Below are 23,235 nucleotides of genomic sequence, written 5' to 3'. Positions count from 1 at the left end.
GGGACATTAGTTTGAAATTGCTCTTTTGTGCCTGTACTGATGTGAGGCCTGCATTTAAGATAGTTTCCTTGGTTTCATACATATAAAACTGTAGGCTTTATGTCGGCATCAGTCCAATTAAATACACGATTACGGTGTTGTTATTGTAATTTTGTTGTTTCGACTAGTTTCTGCACCAGTAATATGTTAAATAAAGTTACTCATAAAAAAAAATCACTAACAGACCCTGACCGCTCACGCCCGTGGCCTCTAATCCGGTCATCTCATGGGAGTTGTAGTCCATGGGTGGTGTACTTTATGAACGCTAACAAAACAATCACTGTTTTATATTTCAAATAACAAGATTATCGATATGTTCGATAACGTACAGCAGTATATGTCAATTCGGCGTATAATATGTGCAGAGTACTCCGGTGTCATGCGTGAACTTGTTAGCAGGGTTGATGAAAGAAAGTCTCGGTGCAAAAATATAGCTGAGCAGCTGAGCCCGGAAGTAGGGCTGGACCTCAGCTCTTTATAAACATGGCCGTTGAGCCCTTTTCAGCATCAGGTACTGCGTTGGCTGAATTAGTTAGACAATCAGGAAGTCACTGAGGGTAACTAACACAGTAACAGGTGGAAAGAAAATGTAGGCACACAACGGGCGACTCTTAATTTTTTAGTTGTTTTATGTCTACGTGGAGACGGCGTTTATAAACTTCATGTAGTAGTTTATGCTAGCAAGCTAACCGAGCTAACGCCGACGTCTCAGCGTTAACTTGAGTCAACTTTTTCAACCAGCTAGCTTAATCTGCTACTCGACTGCTTATCGACATGGAGGAGTGCCGTCGCTCGCCCAGACTGTCTTGATGAATATTTTACACACGGACGTGTCGGGTCTACTCAACTAAGGGCTGTCCTAAACTTTATTGAAGGCTCCTTTTGGGTTGTTTTTTTCCACTGGCAACAGCCAAGCGCCCGTTTATGAACATCGAAGAGAGGGCGGACATAAACAATGTTTTCTGTCAAACCCATGAAACCCACCTTCAAGTGTTATCTTCCTCCTGTGCAGGTATGTGTTTGCTTATGGCTGATAACAGCAAAGTCAACTTTTCACGGTGTATAGTCATGATACAGTGTTAAATAATTTGAATTAATTTAGACTGAAGTTGTCTTGACTGTTGTGTGGCGGAAGGAAAGTTGATATTTGATGTTTGGTCGAGATTAACCCTTTGAAATCTGGATCGACATCCGTTCATTCAGATGCCTTTCACAAGCATTTAAAAATCTGAAATGTCAGCAAGTTGGTCTGATTTCTTACAAAAACACGAGGGAAAAGACATTCAGCAATTTGGCAAGAAATGTGTCGCACAAAACAAGAAATAAGAAAAAAAAAAAAAAAAAAAAAGGGGGGGGGGGGGGGATAATTAGATAATATGTTTTAAAAAATACGGGAAATTTTCAGAAAATTGTTAGTACAGTAAGAATATCTGTTTTATTTTATCATTTTGCACCTTTTTACGGTTAATTTTCTTGTCATTTTTTTTTACTTATTTCTTGCTAATTTTTGGGTCAGTTTTTGGTTATTTCTTATTTCCTTTATCCATGTTTTGAACAAAATCAAGCGATTTTTTAAAGGTTTCAAAGGGCTAAGAGAGGAGATTGCCCGAAATTGAGGTCAGTCTGTATGTGGCCTCATGACTTGCCACCAAATAAATAAAATAAAATGAAATAAAAATTCAGAAATGTTTTGCCAGATTTCTTATGGTCTGTGTCTGTAAAGTTACATCAAGTGAAATACCAGTGGTCAGAAGTAGCAAAAGTTTTCTCCCTACTCATATTTAATATGGAGAATTGAAACCTGTATGTAGAATCTAATTCTGTTTTGAAAAGGAGTGCAAGAACCCAACTATAATTTGGCATCCAATGGGCTCCTATTTGCCTTGTCTTGCCTACAGGTGTGTGCACTTCTCTAGACAGCTGTTTGCTGACAGACGCAGGTGCACCAACCTAAACAAAATCAGTATTTATACTGGCAAGGTCAAGACTGGTGTTGAAAAGTGAATTGTGCAACATGTTTATATTTCCATTTGGTTTTTAAAAAGTAATACATCAATTCATGTATCCTAGTTTAGAGTGATCATCATATTGGCATACTAATTACTTAAAAATAGCAAAATGTAAATTAACATTACACTGATGACCCATATTTGTGTCCAGGTACATGCTTCCAAGATAGGATTAAATGCACAGCAAACACTGCATATTTATGAGGCATACCAATGATGCACTTAACCCGGATTTTGTTGTAATATATGGCCTTTACACTCTCTGAGGGTGGTGTACTTAATTTTGGGGTAGTTCCAATGCTTAACAAGATATGCTCTAACCATTTCATTTCATGCTTCATGTCCTTGTCTCTGGGTATGGTTTATTTTTACTGTGTACTCCAGCACAATGGATTTTGAATAAAACAATAACTTTTGAGGTTAATGTGTTTTTCGTTTTAATTTATGGATATTCAAACTTATACAGCTACATAGGTAGGAATGAGCTGTGTAGAAACTGTAGACCTTTTTACAAATCACCACAAGTGTAAAAGAACTTCTTGGCTTTTACCTCAAAGACTCTTTAAGTCAGCACTTTAACCCTGTAGTCATTCATTCACTGGATATCTGTGTACTGGAGTAGAGCCAACAATGAAAAACGTATAACTGTGTGATACAGTGACAGCCTGTAAGTGTTTGCACTCATGGGTTGTCACTGTATATGCAAGTGTGAGCAGTATTTGGGGATACATTATTAATAGCATTAGTTGACTGCTGTGTGTCTTTAGCTCCTTCTCGCTCTGTAAACAGCTTGCACCGGGCCTGTCATTGACTCACTGCATATTGCAACAGTTATGCAGCATTTATTCAACAAAACAAATCATAACAGCAGACAGGATGTTCAGTGTGGTCATATGACCGTGAATCTCTGCTTGTTGGGAATTTGCAAGTCCTATTATACAAGTTTCTTCTTTTTTAAAAATCAGTTTTACACTTAGAAGCATTTTATATTTCATGCTTTGTTTACAACACAGGGGCGCATTTGAGTAGTAAATTTCTAATCCCTCCACCTTACACATTATTGTCAGTATTCATTAACCATCTGATGAGTTAGTGGTTAACTAACCTTGGTGTTTATGTTTTTTCTATAGACTGATGTGAAGAAAACTATTGAACCACCTATTAAAAAGTTGGAGCCTAAGTTACTTCAAGGTAAGTTTATTTTATGCATTATCCAAAGAATAGATCACATAAAAGGTTAGTTAATGCTTGATACATAATTAGATTCAGTGTCAGACAGCATCACTGTAAGGGCTACAACTCAGTTACTATTATTATGTTTGACACAGCCCAAAGTAAGTTGCAGTACGAGGTAGAAAAGAGTGCAGATATATAGAATGCAAAGTGTAATTGTTTCTCAAAAATCAATACATTTGTCAATTGGCACCACCCTAATGTAAACCATTAGAGTGCAGGCACTATAACAGGCTGTTGTTGAATTGTTTTCTTTGCTTTTTTTTTTTTTCTCACAATGCAAGTGTATTCTCTCACAGGGATTTAGAAACATCACCCTGCCAGTGATATTTGCACAAGCAACAGTTTAGTGCCCTTTGCAGCAAACTTCCTCTCCGTGTCTGTGGTGTCTCAACTTCTCAGTTGTAAAAAATCACCACTTTGCAGGAAATACCTGCTTTAAAACGTTTAAATATGGAGTTCTTAATTATCCCAAGCTGTGCCAATCAATGCACATTTACCATTCATGGCACTTAAGTCTGAAGTGTAGTTAAATTAACTGGAGATTTATTCTGGTTCAGGTTGGAGCAGTTGATCTGGGAGCCTCACGGGAGTGGCTCGACACACCCTTTGAAATGTGACGTTGTGTTTTTTGACGTAAATATATGGTTATGTCCTCTATAAAAGAGAGAGAACTCTTACAGTAGTTGTTTGTCAGTTTTACATCTTTTAAGGTTTAGCAGAGCCAAAAAAAGCTTCATCTGCAAACCTGCTGTGCTTCAGTGCCGTGTGTTTTGTTGAGGTTGAATTTTACATGAGAATTTTAATTGACTATAAATGCCTGGAAAAACAAACTTTCCATCCATTCCCAGGCAGCATTTACCACTTAAGGGTTGTCACTCCTTCAGCACGGTGATTTTGTAGCCCGACAGACGAACAAGTTTCATGACCAGCCTACTTGTTTTTAACTTACTGTGCATCTGCTCCATGCTGCTTTTAGGCAGTCCTTTGATGTTAGTGGGTCTGTAGGACTCCACCCTACTGCCCCAGCTCTCATCTTTTAAAAATCCCTGGGGCAACTTTTTATAGCGACATTAATCGTTTTCTGTACATGTTAAAAGATAAGGGTCATGTTGCTCATAAAAGAAATGAAATGAAGCCTTGTTTTTCTGAAGCTTAAGTAAAATCTATAATGTGGCTTGCATGTAGAAGAACTGAAGAACTGACTTTGTTTGTGTGGGATTTTTTGCCTGACAGAGACTCCCGAATAACGTAACTTCAGCTTTTTGACATAATTTTGCTTTTGGTTTTTGCGACGAAGCCTTTCTCAACCATCCTACTCTTACAGAAAAGCATTACAAATGAGATGTGAATAAGTTACCACAGCTTCCAGCTTGGTTGCACACCTATAGAGATGGAAAGAAAATTCAGTGATGTGCCATACAGTGTCTGCTTTGCTTTTGGAGAATCACAAAATGTATCACTGGAGTTGTGACAGGATTATAATCCTTTGATTTGCACTGGGTAGACGGGCTCAAAAGTGATGTGTACAATTTTCTGTTAGCCGTAAGCATTTTAGGATTATCCAGTATTATTTAGGAAGCTTTTGAAGCGTTTCCATCATTCACTTTCCTGCCCACTGATATCTCTGTCAGACGAGTTGAACTTGTTTTTACCAATAACTGGTTTTGATGTTAATGTAAGCACATTGAGAAATGTCAACCTGGTGACATAACAGTTTTTTCGTTACAGTATTTATTGTTGTTCCTGGCAGATTGTCAGTATTCATTTTCAACAATATTGCCAAGACTAAACCCTTTTACATTTATCATGATTTTGGTTTATGAAACTCCTCAACTGTGGGGTCTACATGAAGGAACAACAGAAAAGACTCGGGAGCAAAACGCAGAGCAACTACTACAAAAAAAAGCATCAAAACTATGATTGAAACTTTAGATCACAACTGTTACAGCAAGTAAATGTAAAGTTCATGAAACAAAAACCTGGATATTCTGCTGGCTTTATTGCACAACAGTACATATGTAAATTAGAAGTTCCATCAAAGTTTCTTTTTGAAAACTTAAGATATTTTAACATATGTGTACATGTTAGTGATAATTTGATACCAGTAGGATTTGATTTCATTATTTAGATAACAGACGTAATAATGAAAGGCTTAAGTAGTGATGAAAGCCTTAGCTTTTGTTTGAGCTTGAGGAATTGAATAAAGGACTGCACATGCCACTTTCTAACATTGTTTCAGGTTGACGTTAAAGTCATGGCAGAAAGTTAAGTGCTTGTGTGTTGAGAAAGTGAAAGCCAAGAAAATTGATCTTAATCTTCATTTTATTTATTCTTCCTTGAACTGGTAGACTGCAGGTCTTTTGCTTACATCTTTTTTTTCTGTCATTTGTTTTTCACCAGGGGAGATCGTAGTAAATGAGGTGAACTTTGTGAGAAAATGCATCAGCGCTGAAAGCAGTCAGGATGACCTTTGGGGGAAGTTGATATGTACCAACTTTAAGGTCTCCTTCATCCCTCAGGATGCTCCCTCTAAGCAGGTATTTGTGTAGTCTGACTGTAAAGCAATCAAACTGTGCTCTCTTTGTATTTAGTCATTCTTAGAAGCTGTAGTCAAAAGATTCAGTGTAACGCTTTTGGTTTGGTATTCTGTCAACACAATGCCATAGCTGTAAAAAACAAACACATTTTTAACTTCCTCAAACTGCATGAAAGTGTCAGAGTTTTATCAGGCATTAAATAAAGAATGACCTCTAATAGCAACAGTTTCAGCTTTATATTTGTAATGCAGGATGATCAGCACCTCGCCAGGCTGAAGCTTTGCTAAGGCGCTGGAAGCATCAATGAATCCAAACTGATGCAAGAGATTTCTGCACTTACATCTGCAGTGTTTCACTTTATAGAGACTGAAAGTTCAAAAAAGAGAAACAGATCTACAGCAAGTGTGCAGAAATCTCTTCTTTCAGCTTTATATTTGTGAATTTTTTTGGTTCCACCAGCATACTGCTGAATAGCTCAAATACTTGTATTTTCACAGCCATGTTTGTATGTGCAGTGCAGCTGGCAAGGAGGAAGGAAAACTTGTGTACTTTCCTGCGGTACATTGTCAGTGATATCGCACAAGAAGTGAAAGAACAGACGTCATTTCCAGCTATGTGGCAGATTGTTGCCATAATAACAAAATGGAACTTGATCATTACTCAGTCTGAGGGAGTCAGCTAGATCTACTCTACAGTATTTGAGAAGATAATATTTCAGTGTTATGGGTGTCCTATAATGCCTACAGTATGTCACACACATTTTTGGTTCTTTGCCTTTCCCACAGAAGTCTCAGTTGTCCCACCTACTGCTCGGAGAACACGACATCCCCCTCACCTGTCTGGAGCAAGTAGTAACAGGTATATCTGGAGCAACATAAAACTTGTGGCAAACCCTAACTTTTACTATAAATTCTGCTGTTTTGCTATTCATCGGTGGCAGACATTCACTGACTGACTTCCATATGTGGAATTCTTGTTATCAGAGCCCAAATATTTATCTCTAACTTAATGCTTTTGTCTCATCAGTAGTCAGAAAATCCCAAATTATTAATTTCCTAACAGTATTAAAACAGAAAAAATGCAAGCTAATGTCAGCATTTTTAAAGGTGTATTCAGCAGATGTTTCTGAATCTCCTAATTAAGATCTTAATTAATCAACAGTTTCAGAACAAACATCCTGACCCAGTCATTTTACACGAGTGATCCACAATCAGGATTAAAGTTAGATGAGTCCGTCATTAATCTTTGACAGCTTGGTTGACTCGTGTCGTTTGTTCCTGGTCAGCAATCTGATAACAAGTGATGTCACAGCTAAGGCAGTGTTTAGTGGCAGTGCGGCCTGGCTGGGATTAGCCTGTTTATATATCTCATTGCTGTCGATTGCTGACAGTGCGAGGGCAACAGCCCAGAGCAAGGTTTGTTGTATTACAGTGATGAAGCATGAGGCTTTGTTTTACCCAGCTTGTTTTTGACCTGTCTGAACTTGACCACTGAAGACAACATTATTATTATGGGATGTGCACCAGTGTAGGAGCATGAAAAAGCCCTTGTGCCGATTGATATCAGTGAAATCAAATACCAGTATGTTTTGATTACACTGATAAGTAATATTTTGGGCAAGACAGCTTGTGCTTTCACACAACATATAATCTTCACAAGGGTCACGTAGTCAAAATCTGAAATGATATTTAGTCTTATGTTGATACGAATAAAGCATTATAATACACTATACTGAATCCCCCTAATATGCAATACCCCATTTACTACTTGGCTTAAAACTTGATACTTGATGGCATATGTTTTAGGACAAGGTCATCGGCTAATGTATGATGTTTTGATGGATAAAGACAGAATGGTAATTATTTGGTTGAGCCCCCCTCTAAAAAGCTATTCATTAGTTTTGTTTATTATCATACAGTTTTTCTGTAATTAATTGCAAAGTGTTTTGCAAAGTCTTGTTTCTGTGATCTATCTGACCTAAACTGACACAACTCTGAAACACATTGTGAAATTCTGAAAATTGCACAGATGTTCAGAGGGGATGCTTTAACATTCAGTGTTACATCACAAAACATTGCCATCTTAATTAGAGGAAGTTCTAGTCATATTTTGTGTTTGTTCCTCTCAGTAAACGATACAAAGGGGAAGAAGAAAGTTTTGGGTTCGAACCAGAAGCTGAAGTTCAACCCGACAGAGCTCATCCTCTATTGCAAAGACTTACGCATCATAAGGTTCTGCTTTGATGAGGCTGGGCCAGAGAGTGCCAAAAAGGTGAGTGATGTTTGGTTTTATATCACATCCAGTCATTTGATGGTGGTCTCTTTAGAGCGGCTTTTAAAAACGTCAGATTCACATCAACTTTAGGTCCAGGTGAATCATGAGCTGACTGAATGGAAATGGTAAAATTAATATATAAAATGACAAAAACAAAATTCTGACTTTGGCAACGTCAGTGGTTGCATAAAAAAAACATATTCTGGTGCCCTAATTCTCTCATGTGTACGACCCAGGGACAGTAGCCCTCTCTCATTTCCAGGTCATAACATACCAATGCTTTGTCATGCTCCTTTGCGTGTGATGCCAACGCCGAAGGTCGCCTTCAGCATTTTTGAGACGCACCAGACTTTCAACAAACTCCAATATGAGCCAATCCATGGCAATATTTGATGCTAGGAGCAAGTGAAGTAGTATAAAGACAGGGAATGTCCACGTAGGCTTGAAGGGAGGGGTAGTGAATGGGTCAAACAAACGTAGGACTTTTTACCCAGATGACCATGTTAAAACAAAAGTCAATGCTCCTTAAATGTAATGTTACTTAACTTACATATGGATGTCTTGTGTGAAACCAAAAGCAAGTGTTGTTGTAATGTAACATTACATGTGGGTGTCACATAGTTATTTAGCTTACGTGAATACTTATTTATGTAATGTTGACATCTTACCGTAACCCCTTTAAAAAAACATCCTTCAACTGAAAACATGTTGGAGTTTTTTCTTTAAACCTGACCATATGGTTCTGGTGCCTACACCAATCCATGATGGTTTCAAATGTTAACCACATGGCATGTGTTTCACTGAGGTGACAGACAGCTTTGTGCACATTCAGATGCTAAAGGTTGCTCTTAGCGTCAATATGAGATGCAGAGGGGGTGCAACAAATCATGGTTGTTTGATAAGCTGGAAATTAGAACAGGTTAGGGACACTGAGATAAATGGGCTGAACATAACGCACCAGTTTTTTACCACAATCAGGTCATTTTTGTGCAAAAATAACTTGCCATCACAATAATTTAAAAGAAACACACTAAGATTCTTCACATAGTGGCTTTCACTCTTAAGGTCACACCTACAAATGACTAATTTCTCAGTAACCATTTATTCCCCTTTTCTCAGTTTCCCCTGCCCATTTCACCGTTAGCTGTTGCTGACCAAACTTTTCCTTTCCTGACTGTGTGAACTCACTACACGCATGCGTGCACACACACACACACACACACACACACACACACACACACACACACACACACACACACACACACACACACACACACACAGTTTCAGCACTATGACCACTTCCTCACTTCCTCAGCGACAAGGATATTTATATCATACAAACATTGATGTGCCACTCTCTCACCCTTCATCTGAACAGAAACGACTAGCTTCTCCAAAGGCATTTTCAGTGTGGCCATTAGCCAAACAATGAATAAGAGACATTGAGAACAATGCTCATTCAAGGCGAAGGAAACTGAGAATGATCCTTATTGTAGGAACAACTGGCAGCATGACTGTGACTCATCTCCTGCACAGAGAGATTAGATGGACAGATGTTTCATCCTTCAGATTAGAGCTCAGTGGAGGGACTAGTAAATCAATACAATTTTTTTTATAGTAGCCATAGATTGAAAGTGATGTGTTTTCAATTAACAATGCAAATACCTCTATATCAGTAATGTCTCCATATATCTTTGGATGACTGCTGGTGTTCTCAAAAGATAGTTGGACACAGGGGATATTAAAAGAAGTCCTTGCATGTAGAGGCTTTCCCTTTAAATCCTGCTAAAATTATTTAAAAAGCACATTAAGTATGGCTACCTATCTGTAATGCAGTCTTCAAGTCCAGGAAAACAGTCACTTCCTTGGTTACATTAGTCAGTTGTGTAGTGAGTTGAGCTGTTATGGTGACTAGCAGCACTTTAGGCTTTGATTTTGCCAAGACTTTTAAATCATGTTTAAGGGCAAATAAAACAAACCAGGAACATATTAGACAGAACTGGTAGTGGCTAGATGATAACTTTAGATTTACTAAATGCTTTAAAAAATCTTAAAAGGCATTGAATTAGTAAGGCTGTAATTGGTCTTAAAATGTCTTAAATTAATTTTTCAACAGTCTTAAAAGTGCAAAGACATAAAAGGCACAATTTCATAATGTTTTTTCTGACTTTGCATTGTTAAGTCTCAAAATAATAGGTAACTTTAAAAAAAAAAGATGAAAAAAGTCACAGACTAGTGTTGCATGTTTTATATTAAAGTGAATATTTGGGCAAATATTCGCTATAATCCTAAGTAATTGGTGTCAGGTTTTTCTTCCTCCTCTTTTTCTCCTTCTTGACACGACTGACAGATCCTGCCAGGCCGTGGGAACATGTGATTGCTTGATAGGTGTATTTAATCAACTCAAATACAGCCAACAGTAACTAAACAAACATTTAGCACTCTCACGCTCTGTAAGCACAGATGCTGCATTGTGGTATCTGGAAATAAAATCCTGGAAATAAATATTTGTGAATTATGTGCACAAAGGTCTTCAGGAGCTGTTGGCTCCTTGTAGTCTCACTACTGGAGTTAGACAGCTGTATATCTCTTTACAGTGTGCCAATGAAATGTACATGAATGTGAATGTACAAGTCTGATCTCCTCTCATGTCATCTGGGAGCAATTTTTGTGTAGGTTTTGGAGGACTTGGAGCAGCACAGCACATACCTGCAGCACATTTGGCTCACAAATGGCACTGCATTGAACAGTATTATGACCACAAGTCTCCATTTAATTTATTTTAAAACACAGATTTCACCTTATTGTATGTACTCTGCCGCGAAGAAACAGAGTAGGGAAGGATGATACGTATGGGGCCCTGAAATAGAAATGAGTCTACCCTCCCTCACTCCTCGTACGTTTATTTATGGACACCATGTATGTAATTACAGTGTGAACCTAAAACGGATCTCAGTTCTTTTTCCTTTTTTCTCTTTGTGACATATGGAATTAACCCAACCTATAATAGCTTATTTTGCCATAGGAAATTACAGAGTTGGGAGCAGCCTTGTCTGCACACACACACACACACACACACACGCACACACACACACACACACACTTTTTTCTGTGTCCTCTCATGTTATTCACAGCTTTACTACTGAATGGACTGCTTTGTGTGACTCCAGTGGAGCCACCGAGAGATTCAGTCCAGTAAACCCAGAGCACTGTAGGCTGTCAGTTAAACATTTGCTTTCCCTGGTTTCACTTGTTCTTGTTTGTGTGGTCAAAGAATCGGCCTCATTTTAGCACTCGGAGTAAACCTGGAGACTGAATAGTTAGATAATGTTTAACTGATTCTTTTATTCAGCTGTACTTGTATTGTACTGTACTGTATGTCTTATGAGTGTACTTCTCTTTTTATTCTAGGTTTGCCTTGCTATTGCCCACTATTCACATCCAGCTGATCTTCAGCTGCTGTTTGGCTTTGAGTACCAAGGGCGGCGATACCATGAATTTAAAAGTATGCATACAACACACCATATTTCTTCTGTTGCATCTTAAAGACACAACATGTTTTTAGAAACTATTATCGTTCCTATATATCTATTTATAAGGAAAACACAAGTTAATCAGCATTTCTGTAAATGTGGCAGTGTTTGTCATCAGGCTACTTTTCAACTAATTCTTCTGGCATTAAACCACATTTAAAGGCACACTATGCACGAGTTGTTAGTTGCAGTTTGCAGGCAGTATTGTAAGGTTAAGTGAAAGCCAACACCAGATTTACAGTTGCTCGCTGCGTTTGCATTTTTTGGCACAGTGTCCATGAATTTTGTAGCTTCCTTTTGAATGTGTGCACCTTATGGTCTGGCACCTGGTCGCTACCTTTTTATAACCTCCTTTCTCACTTGTGTGAATGTCCATAACACTGCAGAAGAAAATTGATAAAATACAGACAAAGGACAGAGTCTTTGCAAATAAATACACCATCATACACTTCAAGTGGGTCATAAGTGATGATTGAGAGAGATTATTTTTGTATGAATGTATGCATTGTTTTTTTGTTTTAAATCCTGCACAGTATACTTTTTAAGAATTCTAACTTCCAGATTTGACAAACCATGTTTAATATAGCTGCATTACACTCCAGAAATAATCTCAAAGTGTGTCTGTATTTCCAGGGGAGCGAGTCAATGGTTCCACCCCTCGGGGAGGATTACGGCCCCCCATTTTTGACCGTCCATCAGACTGGGATCGGGAGATCAAGAGAACGGGGGCATCGGAGTGGAGGGTGTGCTCCATCAACGAGAGTTATGCCATCTCACCAAGGTTCTCAGCTCATGTTGTTTGTTATTGGCAATTTGTGATGGGCGTCAGAGGCAGAGTATGTCTGTCGCTCCTCCAGTTGGCCTTAGTTGTTACAGACACTCTAAATTTCACCCTTTACTCATACCTTGTAGATTTTGGCAAGGCAGTATATTTACACTGTTAGTTTTTTCTTCTCTTCATGAGGAAAAATCTCTCTGAATGTCTCAGTGTAACATGCAAGGATATTTTGGACAATACATGCCATTCATCTGAGTTCAGTGGTGACATCATGGTGGGTTTCAAAGTAAGGATTGTACAGTTGTTTTATGTGGAATTTGAGAAAAGACTGAAAATTGCATAATGGTAGCTTGCACCAAACTGTACACCTCACATGGGGCTAAAACAATACTTACAGTACGCTCTGATTCAGTTTTCCCTCAATCACAAAAAACCTCAGTGCTAAAGATACTCACCAGTTTAGATAATTGGGACAGACACAGCAGAACAAGTGCAATTCGTATGAATTAGATGGGCATGAGTGATCCAGTGTTTAGTCAATGGTTATTTTCTGCTTTAGGATGTTACTTTCTGACTTTAGAAGTTGTGGGTTTTCTTATGTTTTACTGTTTTTTTTTGTGTGTGTTTTTAGTAGTGTGTTGTGTTTTAGCTCTGTGTAACACCAGTCTTTCCCCAACTCTTATTTTTAGTCTTCCAGAGTACATTGTGGTCCCAGTTTCTCTGGCAGATCAGGACCTAAAGCAATACTCCATATTCTTCACTGATCAGCGCATCCCTGTGAGTTTTCTGATTTCTCCACTAACAGTATACTTTAGGTATGCACAGATTGTGAAATTCTGGACTGATACTGAAACCAATGTTTAAGTCGACAATTTGGCTAACAACCAATCCAGGTACAGATGTTTTTGTTGTTCAAGTTTTTTCTTGTTATTTTGTGCCAGGGAAAAAAGGAAATCTTCATTATAAAAAACATAACTGAACTGTTTCAAAGGCATTCAGCTTTCCAGGGTCCCCACAGTCATGGAAAACCTGGAAAAGTCATGGAATTTCACAATCACATTTTTCCAGGCCTGGAAAAAAAAGTGGAATTAATTAAAATCATTGAAAGTTTTGGAAAAGTCATGAAATGTTGATGTATATAATGAAATTGAAGCAGTAATCTTCCACTGGCAGCCTTCCACATAATGAAACATAACAGCAAATTAATTTTATGTGGCTGTTGTTGTAATGTAGCTCTAATCAATGTGTGATAACATTTTGTTTACCATGACATATGTTTCATCATTTTCTGCCTCGGTTCGTCTCTCCCCTCCTGCATGCCTGCTAGCTGAAATTATTTTGCATAGAGTTTGAATCTGAAATGTTTGAAAAACACCAGGCAAGTAGGGTAAGAAAAAAAACATCCTTGAAAAGTCATTTAAAAGTTTGGAAATGTTGTCCATGAAAATGTGTGTGAACCCTGGCTTTCAATGAGCATAAATTTAACTACAAAATTATGAAACAACCTTGAATATAACCTTTTTCCACATGATAAACATAAGATACAAAAGCAATTATACTATATAAAATATCTGTTTCCTACTGTTGTAAAAACCTCAACAAATTTCTCATTCAAACCACTCCATTTAATCAGGTGTCTCACCAAAAAACAAATTTTACAATATTACATTGAACGCACTGTGGTAACAATAAATCATTTAGTGAGTTTACAGCGTCCCTTTGTCCTGACAGTGTCCTGGGGAAGATCTGTTTGTCCTAAACAGGCTTTCTGTTGTCCTCAGGATGACGGGATACCATAGTTCTCAAGCCCTGCTTTTTAACCTGCGAATAATTGATGCGACAGAACGGAAGCACATCGGCCACTCCCAGCTGTGAATGTCATCTTATTTGCTGATAGGCCGATGGCAATCAACAGCCGATCCCAATGTTCAGACAATAAGTTTGTGCATCCCTAGTGTGTTGGTTGTCAAGCTTTGCTTAGAGATACTTTATTTATTCCTTTTAGTTATTAATTAACTGTCATTTCCAAGTACCGTCCAGTTTGATTGATCAGAGTATCCCTTTATTCACCCACTGATTTATTTCTGTCCTTTTTCGTAGCTCTGGTGCTGGAATCACCCAAATGGAAGTGCTCTTGTCCGCATGGCCACCATAATTGATCCGGTGCAGCAGAAGAAGATTGAACAGAGGTATGCCAAAGTCCTCTACTGCACTCAGATTCAAATCATGCGCTAAATGTGCAGTTTCTTCTCTCTCTCCTTCACACTGAATTTCAGTAGCAGCCTACAGATGTTTAACTGCAGCAGTAAAACAAGAAAATGTTGAAATTTGTCGTAATATGATTCTAAACATTTCTCCCTTTTAGTTTTTGTTAATTAAGCCTGTTATGGTAATGTGCTAATAGATGATGTTTCAGTGTGATGATGCTGCAGCTGTCCTCTCTGACCCAGTAGTCGATGTCTGTCTTGTGTTGCGGTAGGGTCTTCACTGCCATTACAAAAAGCCACCCACAGCGCAGTGAGGTCGTCAGGTCAGATCTGGACAAGTGTCTGCCTAACATCCAGGACATCCAGAGTGCCTTTGTTAAAGTCAGGCAGATCTGCGTCATAGGTGAGCCTGTTCAACAGTAACAGTAGGTAACCACTGCAAGTGTTTCCCTCTGTGTGAAACATTTCCCATTGCAAATTTCTCTTGAATGGAAAATAAAAAGATTCCTTGACATTTTGTAGGTGTGCAAGTGTTTGACTGTTTTGATTGTGTGCAGATCCTTTTGAGGAGTCCGAGGAGAGGTGGCTCTCATCTGTTGAAAACTCACGATGGCTGGAGTACGTCAGGTTTGTAAACAACCTGACACTGCATTATAGCTCTTTATAAACTTTATAAACATCTTAGTTTACAAAGAACCAAAATTAAAATGTTGTGGTGGCTTTCACAGAATTTGTGTTCCCCTCATAGTTCCTTCTGAAACAAAACATATCTGCATAAATATTTCGGATTGTTTTTTAAAAGTCTTATTGCATGTACTCTTTGTAATTTGTTGAATATATTTGTTGATGTTGTATCTGCGGAAGCACACTGTATATCTGAATTATTTTTGTGTTGTTTTTGTCTAAATATACATCATGATTATTCAGCCTTGAAATCAAGGAACAAGGATCTGGTGGTAGCACTACTGTCACGTGCTTGCCTGGGCCACAAGCTCAAAAAACTTTAAAAATGCCATGATTTGAAAATTATGAAATTTAACTCTTGCCAAGACGCTGATGTTTTTCTTTAGTACACAGCATAAAGTTATGATTGCTAAGCTGGTTAATAGAAAATAAGTTATTTTGTTCTGTTTGACTGAAGGGCTTTCCTGAAACACTCAGCTGAGATCGTGTACCACCTGGATGGAAAGAATGCTTCAGTCGTTCTTCAAGGTAAAACTCTCTCTCTTTGTAAGTTATCGCTCATTTGTCCATGCGTTGTTATCAAATCAAGCCTCACAGTTCAAGCCAGGGAGTTGCAGAGTAACAGCGTTTTCCTGCGTGACGAACTTAACTTTTGAAATTCGTAGTCCATCATTTGTGATATTGTACATACGCTTACCTTTAAACGCACATTGCAGCCAAAGTGCATTTCAAATGTTATGGTCAAATTGGAGTCATTACCATATTACAGCCAAAGTGTCCTTGAAATGACTTTCCTTGCAGACACCTTGTTGAAGCTTTTGGTTTCTCTGTTTTTTTTCTCCCTGTACAGAGGAGGAGGACAGAGACCTGAACTGTGTGGTGTCCTCCTTGGTGCAGCTCATGTTGGACCCACATTATCGCAGCCTCATTGGCTTTCAGAGTTTGGTGCAGAAGGAGTGGGTGATGGCTGGCCATCGCTTCTTGGACAGATGCAACCACTTAAAGAAGAATGACAAAGAGGAGGTATTTGTCTGACAGTGAATAACCGACACCACAGATCTAATCGAAATGCCAAGGCACTTATGCTTCTTATTTATTTTTCCCGGTCAAGTCCCCGCTGTTCATGCTGTTCCTGGACTGCGTGTGGCAGATGATGAACCAATACCCAGCAGCATTTGAGTTCACAGAGGCCTATCTGACGGTACTGAGTGACAGCATGTGGATTCCACTCTTCAGTACTTTCCTCTTCAATTCCCCCAAACAGCGTGCTCAGCACTTGATGGTGAGAGATGCACACGTATGATTGTATATTCATTCATGTAGTGGAGCTTGATAAATATATTTATACCATGAACAATATTGTGCATCAAATGCACCAGATTCCACCAAAATCCTGAACATATAGATATATTTGAATCAATTAAATTATAACATTTTGCATATACTGAAGTTGATTAAGTAAAAACAAACACAAATGTGTACACACACAAAATTTATTTGTGCTTGTTTAAAAGTTAAATATGAGATCTATCAGAATGTGTTTATGTTAAAAAAAAATCCAAACGTGTCTGTCAGTGTTCCAAGAAGAACGCTACATGTTATAATTTTAGGTGATAATGTGCAACAAAGCAACGTGTTTCTGTGGTCTCGTCACATGTCGGAATCTATAATTTTCTTCCATCTGTATCAGATAATTGACGGGAAAGAGCACAACATAATACACACAGATAACAAAACATTTAGCTTGTGGTCAGGAAAGTAACCATTGAATTTGACAAAAGCAAATTTTGGCAGTTGAGTTGTGTTACTGTACACAATGAAAAAACTTCCAGAGTATAAATAACGTTGTGTTTACTCTGCAGGACTTTGCCAAGAATAAAGCAATCCCTCAAGGTGAAGACCAGGTTGTGTATTTCCCTCCTGTGTGGGACTGGTCACAGCAGTTCTCTACCAAAGACCAAACCCTGTTTAACAACCCCATGTATGTAGGCAAAGGAGCGGCCTGCGTCCAGAATGGAGAAGTGAAAACCTTCAGACGCACAAAGGTATACAACACTCTGAGCTTTTTATATGAGCGGTAGCAGCATGTTGTTTAAATGTGCATGCATGTCAAACACCCAAATTTCAGTAAAGACTTTCAACCTTAGTTTAAGAGTTTTCAGCCATGTTTAATGAGGGCGCAGGGTCTGTAGCCCTTCCTAGTTTTTAGCGTGCAGTGACTTCTTAAATGTCTGCACCCAAAGCCATCAGAAGAAAAAGTATCACACTCTGGTTTTGTCTTTTGGTAATAGAAAAGGAACTTACAGGGTGTCTACAGGTCCTTACAAAGTCTTAAAATGCCTTGAATTTAATTTTATAAAAATCAGACTGTTAACGTCATTAGTCTTAAATTTGTCTCAGTGAGGTTTTAAGTGCCACAAATGTTTTATCAAATTTTTATACATTATTTGTAATCTAAAATAATTATTTTCAGAAGAAGTTGAACTCTTCTGCATGAATGCCTACTTTTCTGATGCCACAAATCATTAAACCTACCACTGAACCTAATAATTTCTTTTACTTTATACTTGCTCTTGTCTGTTGGCAAAATTTAGATTATCCTGACTCACTCGAATAACCACGTATACATTACTTACCTTTATACTTTCTTGCTATGCTTGAGTAAGAAAAGGGGATTTGTCCAAAAACCAGGCTTAAGTTATATTTAAAAAAATGATCTGGAAAAGGTTTTAAAAAGCATTAAAGCAAAGTGTCGGGATACCTGAGGACACCCTTATTTACTAATTTTACTAGTTTGTTAGCATAGTTTGTGCTTTCCTTGTCTTACAGTGTAGCTGTAAGACAAGCTGTCACTGTGATTTCTAATCAATTTAAGGCTCTCACCACACCAAAGCCTTTGAATTTACAAGGTCAAATTAAGATCACAAATGTGTAGGTATTTTTTAAATGGTTCACCTCAACCATATGCCCTTTTACAAGCTGGCAGATATGACTATTTTCATCTCTATTTTGCTGAAATCTACACAATTTTTGATAGAGTTAATGTTTAACATGACAATTTCATCCTTTCAGCAGTTCTGACAACTGCTGCTAAGATTTAATGGGCAGCTTTTTTGTTTTTGTTTCATCAGCATCTTCAGCAAATGCACAGAAGGTGAATTATTACACAGAAAATAAATGCTTTTTTCTTCACGCACAGGTTTTAGGATATTGACTTGTAACGCAGGTGGTGATGCACTAATTTAAAAACCTGAACCGAGTGAGCTTCGGTCAGCTTGTGTTAGATTATTCTCACTAAACATGATAAATTGTGTCCTTCCTCCAGCAGAAAACCTACAGCTCCACGTTGCGAGGAACACCTGCATCTCTGCGCAATGGACTGAAGGGTGCAGAGGATACACTGCCCCGACGGGGCTCTCTGGTGTCGGAGCTAAAGCCTTATTTGTCACCAGTGAAAGATGAAAGTCCGTCCGAGCGCTTCTTCAGGGACTGGTTCTCTCGACCAGCTGACCAGCAGGGCCTCCTGATCCCTCTGATCACGCCCTCACACATGGCTCTCTGGAAGCTCTACTTTCTGCGCTGGGTTCCTGAAGCCTGCATTCCCAGAGGAGGCCCCATCACGACCTACCACAAGCTCTCCCAACTGGTCGATGAAATTGAGATACTACAGCGCCAGCTCAGGCAGTACAAGGGACCCAGTCCAGGCAACACGCCACTCCCCAGTCCCAGTGGGCCCCTCTCAGACCAAAGGAGGATGTATTTTAAGGCCAGTTCCCCACATGACCCCCTTACACCTCCAGACTTCCTTACCTCCTCCTTTCCTTTCACCCCAATGGGAAACCTGTGTCGCCGCAGTATCCATGGGACCCCCATTAGCAAATTTCTGAATGGAGCGAGGATCTGGCTCTCCACAGAAACTCTTGCTAATGACACTCTCTGAAAATGTAGGGCTGTAGGGCTCACTTTTCAGAGCTCAGCGCAGGTGTGTGTAACAATTAATCAACTTATTTTCTATTACCTCTTTCTTAAATACCAAGGAGGAAAATGAGAAATAGAAAAGAAATTAACTTCTGATTTTGAATTATTTATAAGCTAGAATTTGCACCGTTGATGCTGCATCGAAATCTGAGGTAATTTCTAAAGTGAAGCGTCCTCTACAGGACCAAATCATTATTGTCCATTACAGCTGAGGAATTCAGATTAACCAAAGCGCATCCTCCTTATTGGCTCGTAAGTTGTTACTGTGAGGTCTCCTGTGACTGTGAAAGATCATCATACTTAATGCATTTTTATATGGATGTATTTCTTGTCTTTCTCAAGATTAAGTTCAGATATCTGCTCTTTTTTGCTGAGCATGACCCACACAAAGAGAGCTTTTGCAGATTTTAATACTGAGTTGAGGGCACATTTTAAAGCTATAATTGAAATTGAACTATCTAAGTGTGTGTTTATCAGTGCTGTCAGTTTAGTTGTCCTTTTGATGAATTCTCGTTGGTCAGTAAGTTGGTCCCCCGCTGTAATGGAAGTGAAAAATAGGAAAACTTGAAATTAGAAAATGCCCATTTTACTGCAGCAGCAATGATGCATTTCACTTAACACTGATTTTCAAGTACTCAATTTGTTTGTACTTTCCAGGAAAAGTAATTGACAATGTTAACTAGTTTTTATTTCAGAAAGAGGAACAGAAAATAACACTGCTAACAAATATTTTACTATTTGGTAAAAAACAAAGAGGATCTGGTCTGGTTGAATGTAAAGAGGCTTTTTTTTTTTCTTTGCACAAACTTAATGCTTTTTGCTCCAAGTGCCCATATTTTAATGGCTGTGCTGGGGTTTCACTGTAAGCAACAAATAGTGTGATTTCAGGGTCTTTGTAGATTTACTCTATTTTTGAAGCAGAGAAAAGGGCCTTTATTTTTAGTATCATGAAGCGGGTGACACTGAGAGGGCAAAGTGGAGCTGTGAGGACTTCAATCTGTGGTAGATATTTCCTCTTCTCTTTTTGAAGGGGTTTTGTTAAACGTTTATAGCCTTCTGGTAAGGCACTGAGGAGATGCTATTAACAGTGGCTGAATGATAAATATTTGAAAGAAAAGGGACAGACAAGGGCTTTGAGTCAAACCAGTCTCTAGTTTAGTACATAGTGAATTTCAGGCACTGAAGTTGCTGATTCAGTGAATCAGACAGTGATGGGTGGATGACAAGTGACACAGTTTCAGGGCAGCTCATGAGAAAATATCAGCAATCAATCATCTGGATAGCAAGTGTCAAAAATACACCATGTGTGCAATTTTGACAGTAAAATGACAATAAAGGTCAGTTGTCAACTATAACTAGAGGCTATTTAAGGAAAAGCCGGATGTTTGTACAAAGGGAACGGGCAAACATACTGTATGTAGCTATAGCAATATTTGCGTTTGCAGTAGCAGTTTATTCTTTTATCCAGACGATGCCACTCTGCAGAGAGGAATGAAATAATACAGTGAAGTTAACGTACTTCCAGTCAGGATAGTGATGGTGAGATTTGTGCATCAACAGGTTTTTATTGTGCAATCCATTGATTGTATATTAAGATGGACGATGCATCTCCGCTGTTCAAAATGAAGCCAAAATATCCTCAAATCAATTGTCGCCATTTTGTGCTGGTGATGTCATTTGGTGCCAGAATCTGCACAGCAGCAGCAATCATGATATCAAGTTCCCGCACATACACCTGTCTGACCACTGTGAGCAGTGCCAAGTGAATGAGATCACACGATTGGTGCACACGGCAGTCAACCATGATGCCAAAATCCCTTTTTTATATCATTAAATAAAAAGTTAAAACCAAACTTCATAAAAATGAACACTTGAACAAGCATCAGCATGATAAGAACTACCTAAAATGACAGAAACCATCTTTGGAAAGAATGTATTTGATGCATTTTTTGAGTTTTTCTTTGATGTCCCATATGCTAACCTGGAGGGGGCGGGGTTTATGGCCTATACTGCAGCCCCTCACCACAGGGCTATCAAGATGTTTTGGCTTCATTTTGGGGAGCTGTCATTTTGTCCATCTTTATTTACAGTCTTTGGTGCTTTCAGAGAATTTTCTTGCGAGCTAAACGCTGCAAAGACTTTGTCATTTGGACGCCTTTTAAAATATCTGCCTGGGACGTTTACTACCTGCTAAACAAGAGACTGGTTTGAGACACATCCAGGGGAATGGATCAGTCATCCAGTACCCATTTAAAACTGGTGAGAAACTAGCACTGTGTAATATCCTTATGTCTTAAAATAACAGTACAGCATTTAATATCTTTGTAGTTTTAAATGCAAGACCACTGGACAGACTTAACATCTGTCCAATCACAGGGGAGCATCGACCCTTTTGACCCGTTTCCTGTAATATCCTGATAAACTCGTGATTCTTTGGCAATAACTAGTTCAGGTGTTTTTTGATAATAGATGTGTATAGTGTGAGTGCAGATCTGCTCTCCCAAATGCTATTAATTGCACATTTTACTCAATATATAGGATAGTTTTAAGGTGGTTGTTGGATATAATTTTGGCAAATATTATAAATACTGTATATGCTTGAAATCTTACAATTAATATTTTTGAATAATGGTACTAAATAACTTTTATCCTTGATTTAGTCTATTTTCTGGAGAGATATTTATATGACGTGTTCTTCCACTAATTCAGAGTGTTGCACTCTGCTGTAATTGCATGATGACCGTGCTTCCTCTGCGGCACAGTTTGATAATGATGAGCAGCAGATGTATTTATTCAGTTATGCAAATGTTCTCAACGAGGGATGCAAGTGCTACTGTACATCCCCTGTGCCTTTTTGGGAAGATTGACGATTTTTGTAACTATAATCTAAATCTGTTGACTTACTTTAGATTTCTAAGACTGTTGACTTATCAGTTCTGTAAATCTATTTAAATTCAGTGGTACTGCACTGAAGCTATTTTTCCTAACAGAAAATAAGGCTCAACTGTGTACCAGTAACAATCATTACATTATTTTTCAAATGAATGTGCGTTCTGGTTTTTATTTCACTGGGTTCTGGCTCAAGAAGCCACTGACTTCATCTGTTTATCTCTGATGGTACAATATTAACAAAATGTTATTTTAAGGTGGCTTAGTTTTATCATCATACGGTGTTCTTGCAACACGAGTTAACCCTCATTGATGGCTGATTGAAGATCCAGGCTGTGCCCCCTTCCACAAAAGCCCCCTCAAACGCTTTCTTAAAACTGTGATGTCAGCCTCACCCAAGGACATCACATATGGAGTCTCAACTTAGTCCTACAGAGCCTCGTCTCCACCCTGGAGACCAACTCCCTAACACCAGCAGCATCCAACTCCTGACAAACCACAGCCTTTCTCCGTGAGGGGGCTAAGTTAACCAGGAGTGGCTCCAGATCTCTGCAGCGAGGCCGACTGTGCTTTGCATGCGACTGAAAGGTGCCGGTTAACATTGGTCAAAAACATGATTTTATTTCTAGTGACTGATTGCTGCTACCACCCTGAGAACCCAAATCAGTGCTCTGGTCCCCTTTTCCAAAAAGTCTTCATTAGACCTGTCAAAATAAATACCTTTGTTTGTCGAAATATTGTCCTAAAAAATAGCAATAAAAAATATTATAGTCATTTTAAAAACATTTTATGCCACTGATATTATATAATGGTATAATAATGTAAGTATGACTTTCAAAGAGCAATGAATGGTTAATTTGATCAGAAATGATAGTGAAATTTGTTTGAGCTTTTTTTTTTCTTATTTGGAATAGGAGCTGTGAAAAGTAAAAATGTAGTCCCTGCGTCCAAGTCTTGTAGTGGTTGGGAAAATCCTGCTGTTTTTTATGGCATCATATTGGCTAAAACATTGGTGCTATTCTTATGTAAACAAACACATGTAAATACAAGGGAAATTATCATTGGACTTGG

The 23,235-nt window shown here is 38.5% G+C and overlaps 1 protein-coding gene across 2 annotated transcripts; it reads left to right on the top strand.

Moving 5' to 3' along the window:
• The first annotated feature begins 534 nt into the window (after window positions 1-534).
• Window positions 535-21,171, top strand: mtmr10 (myotubularin related protein 10). 2 transcript variants are annotated; one of them, XM_042491433.1, is made up of 16 exons: window positions 535-1,051; window positions 3,179-3,239; window positions 5,685-5,821; window positions 6,607-6,679; window positions 7,950-8,092; window positions 11,507-11,600; window positions 12,262-12,409; window positions 13,096-13,183; window positions 14,507-14,595; window positions 14,886-15,016; window positions 15,171-15,240; window positions 15,755-15,825; window positions 16,148-16,320; window positions 16,409-16,579; window positions 17,160-17,342; window positions 18,626-21,171. In XM_042491433.1, the coding sequence occupies exons 1-16, from the start codon at window positions 995-997 to the stop codon at window positions 19,235-19,237; spliced, it is 2,301 nt and encodes a 766-aa protein (XP_042347367.1). In that variant the 5' UTR covers window positions 535-994; the 3' UTR covers window positions 19,238-21,171. The 2 variants fall into 2 exon arrangements, with proteins under 2 accessions (XP_042347367.1, XP_042347280.1); XM_042491346.1 differs by having other exon boundaries at window positions 18,623-21,171.
• Window positions 21,172-23,235: the final 2,064 nt, after the last annotated feature.

The sequence above is a fragment of the Plectropomus leopardus genome, chromosome 1 (assembly GCF_008729295.1).
Source record: "Plectropomus leopardus isolate mb chromosome 1, YSFRI_Pleo_2.0, whole genome shotgun sequence".
Taxonomy (NCBI): Eukaryota; Metazoa; Chordata; class Actinopteri; order Perciformes; family Serranidae; genus Plectropomus; species Plectropomus leopardus.
The sequence above is the reverse complement of the archived record's forward strand: the minus strand, read 5'-3'. Positions and strand labels throughout refer to the sequence as shown.

Coding starts and splice junctions, on each gene's coding strand:
- mtmr10 (XM_042491346.1), top strand. CDS start 995: ATGTTTTCTGTCAAACCCATGAAACCCACCTTCAAGTGTTATCTTCCT. Junction 13,184..14,506: donor TCACTGATCAGCGCATCCCT/GTGAGTTTTCTG, acceptor CCTTTTTCGTAG/CTCTGGTGCTGGAATCACCC. Junction 16,321..16,408: donor AGAAGAATGACAAAGAGGAG/GTATTTGTCTGA, acceptor TTCCCGGTCAAG/TCCCCGCTGTTCATGCTGTT.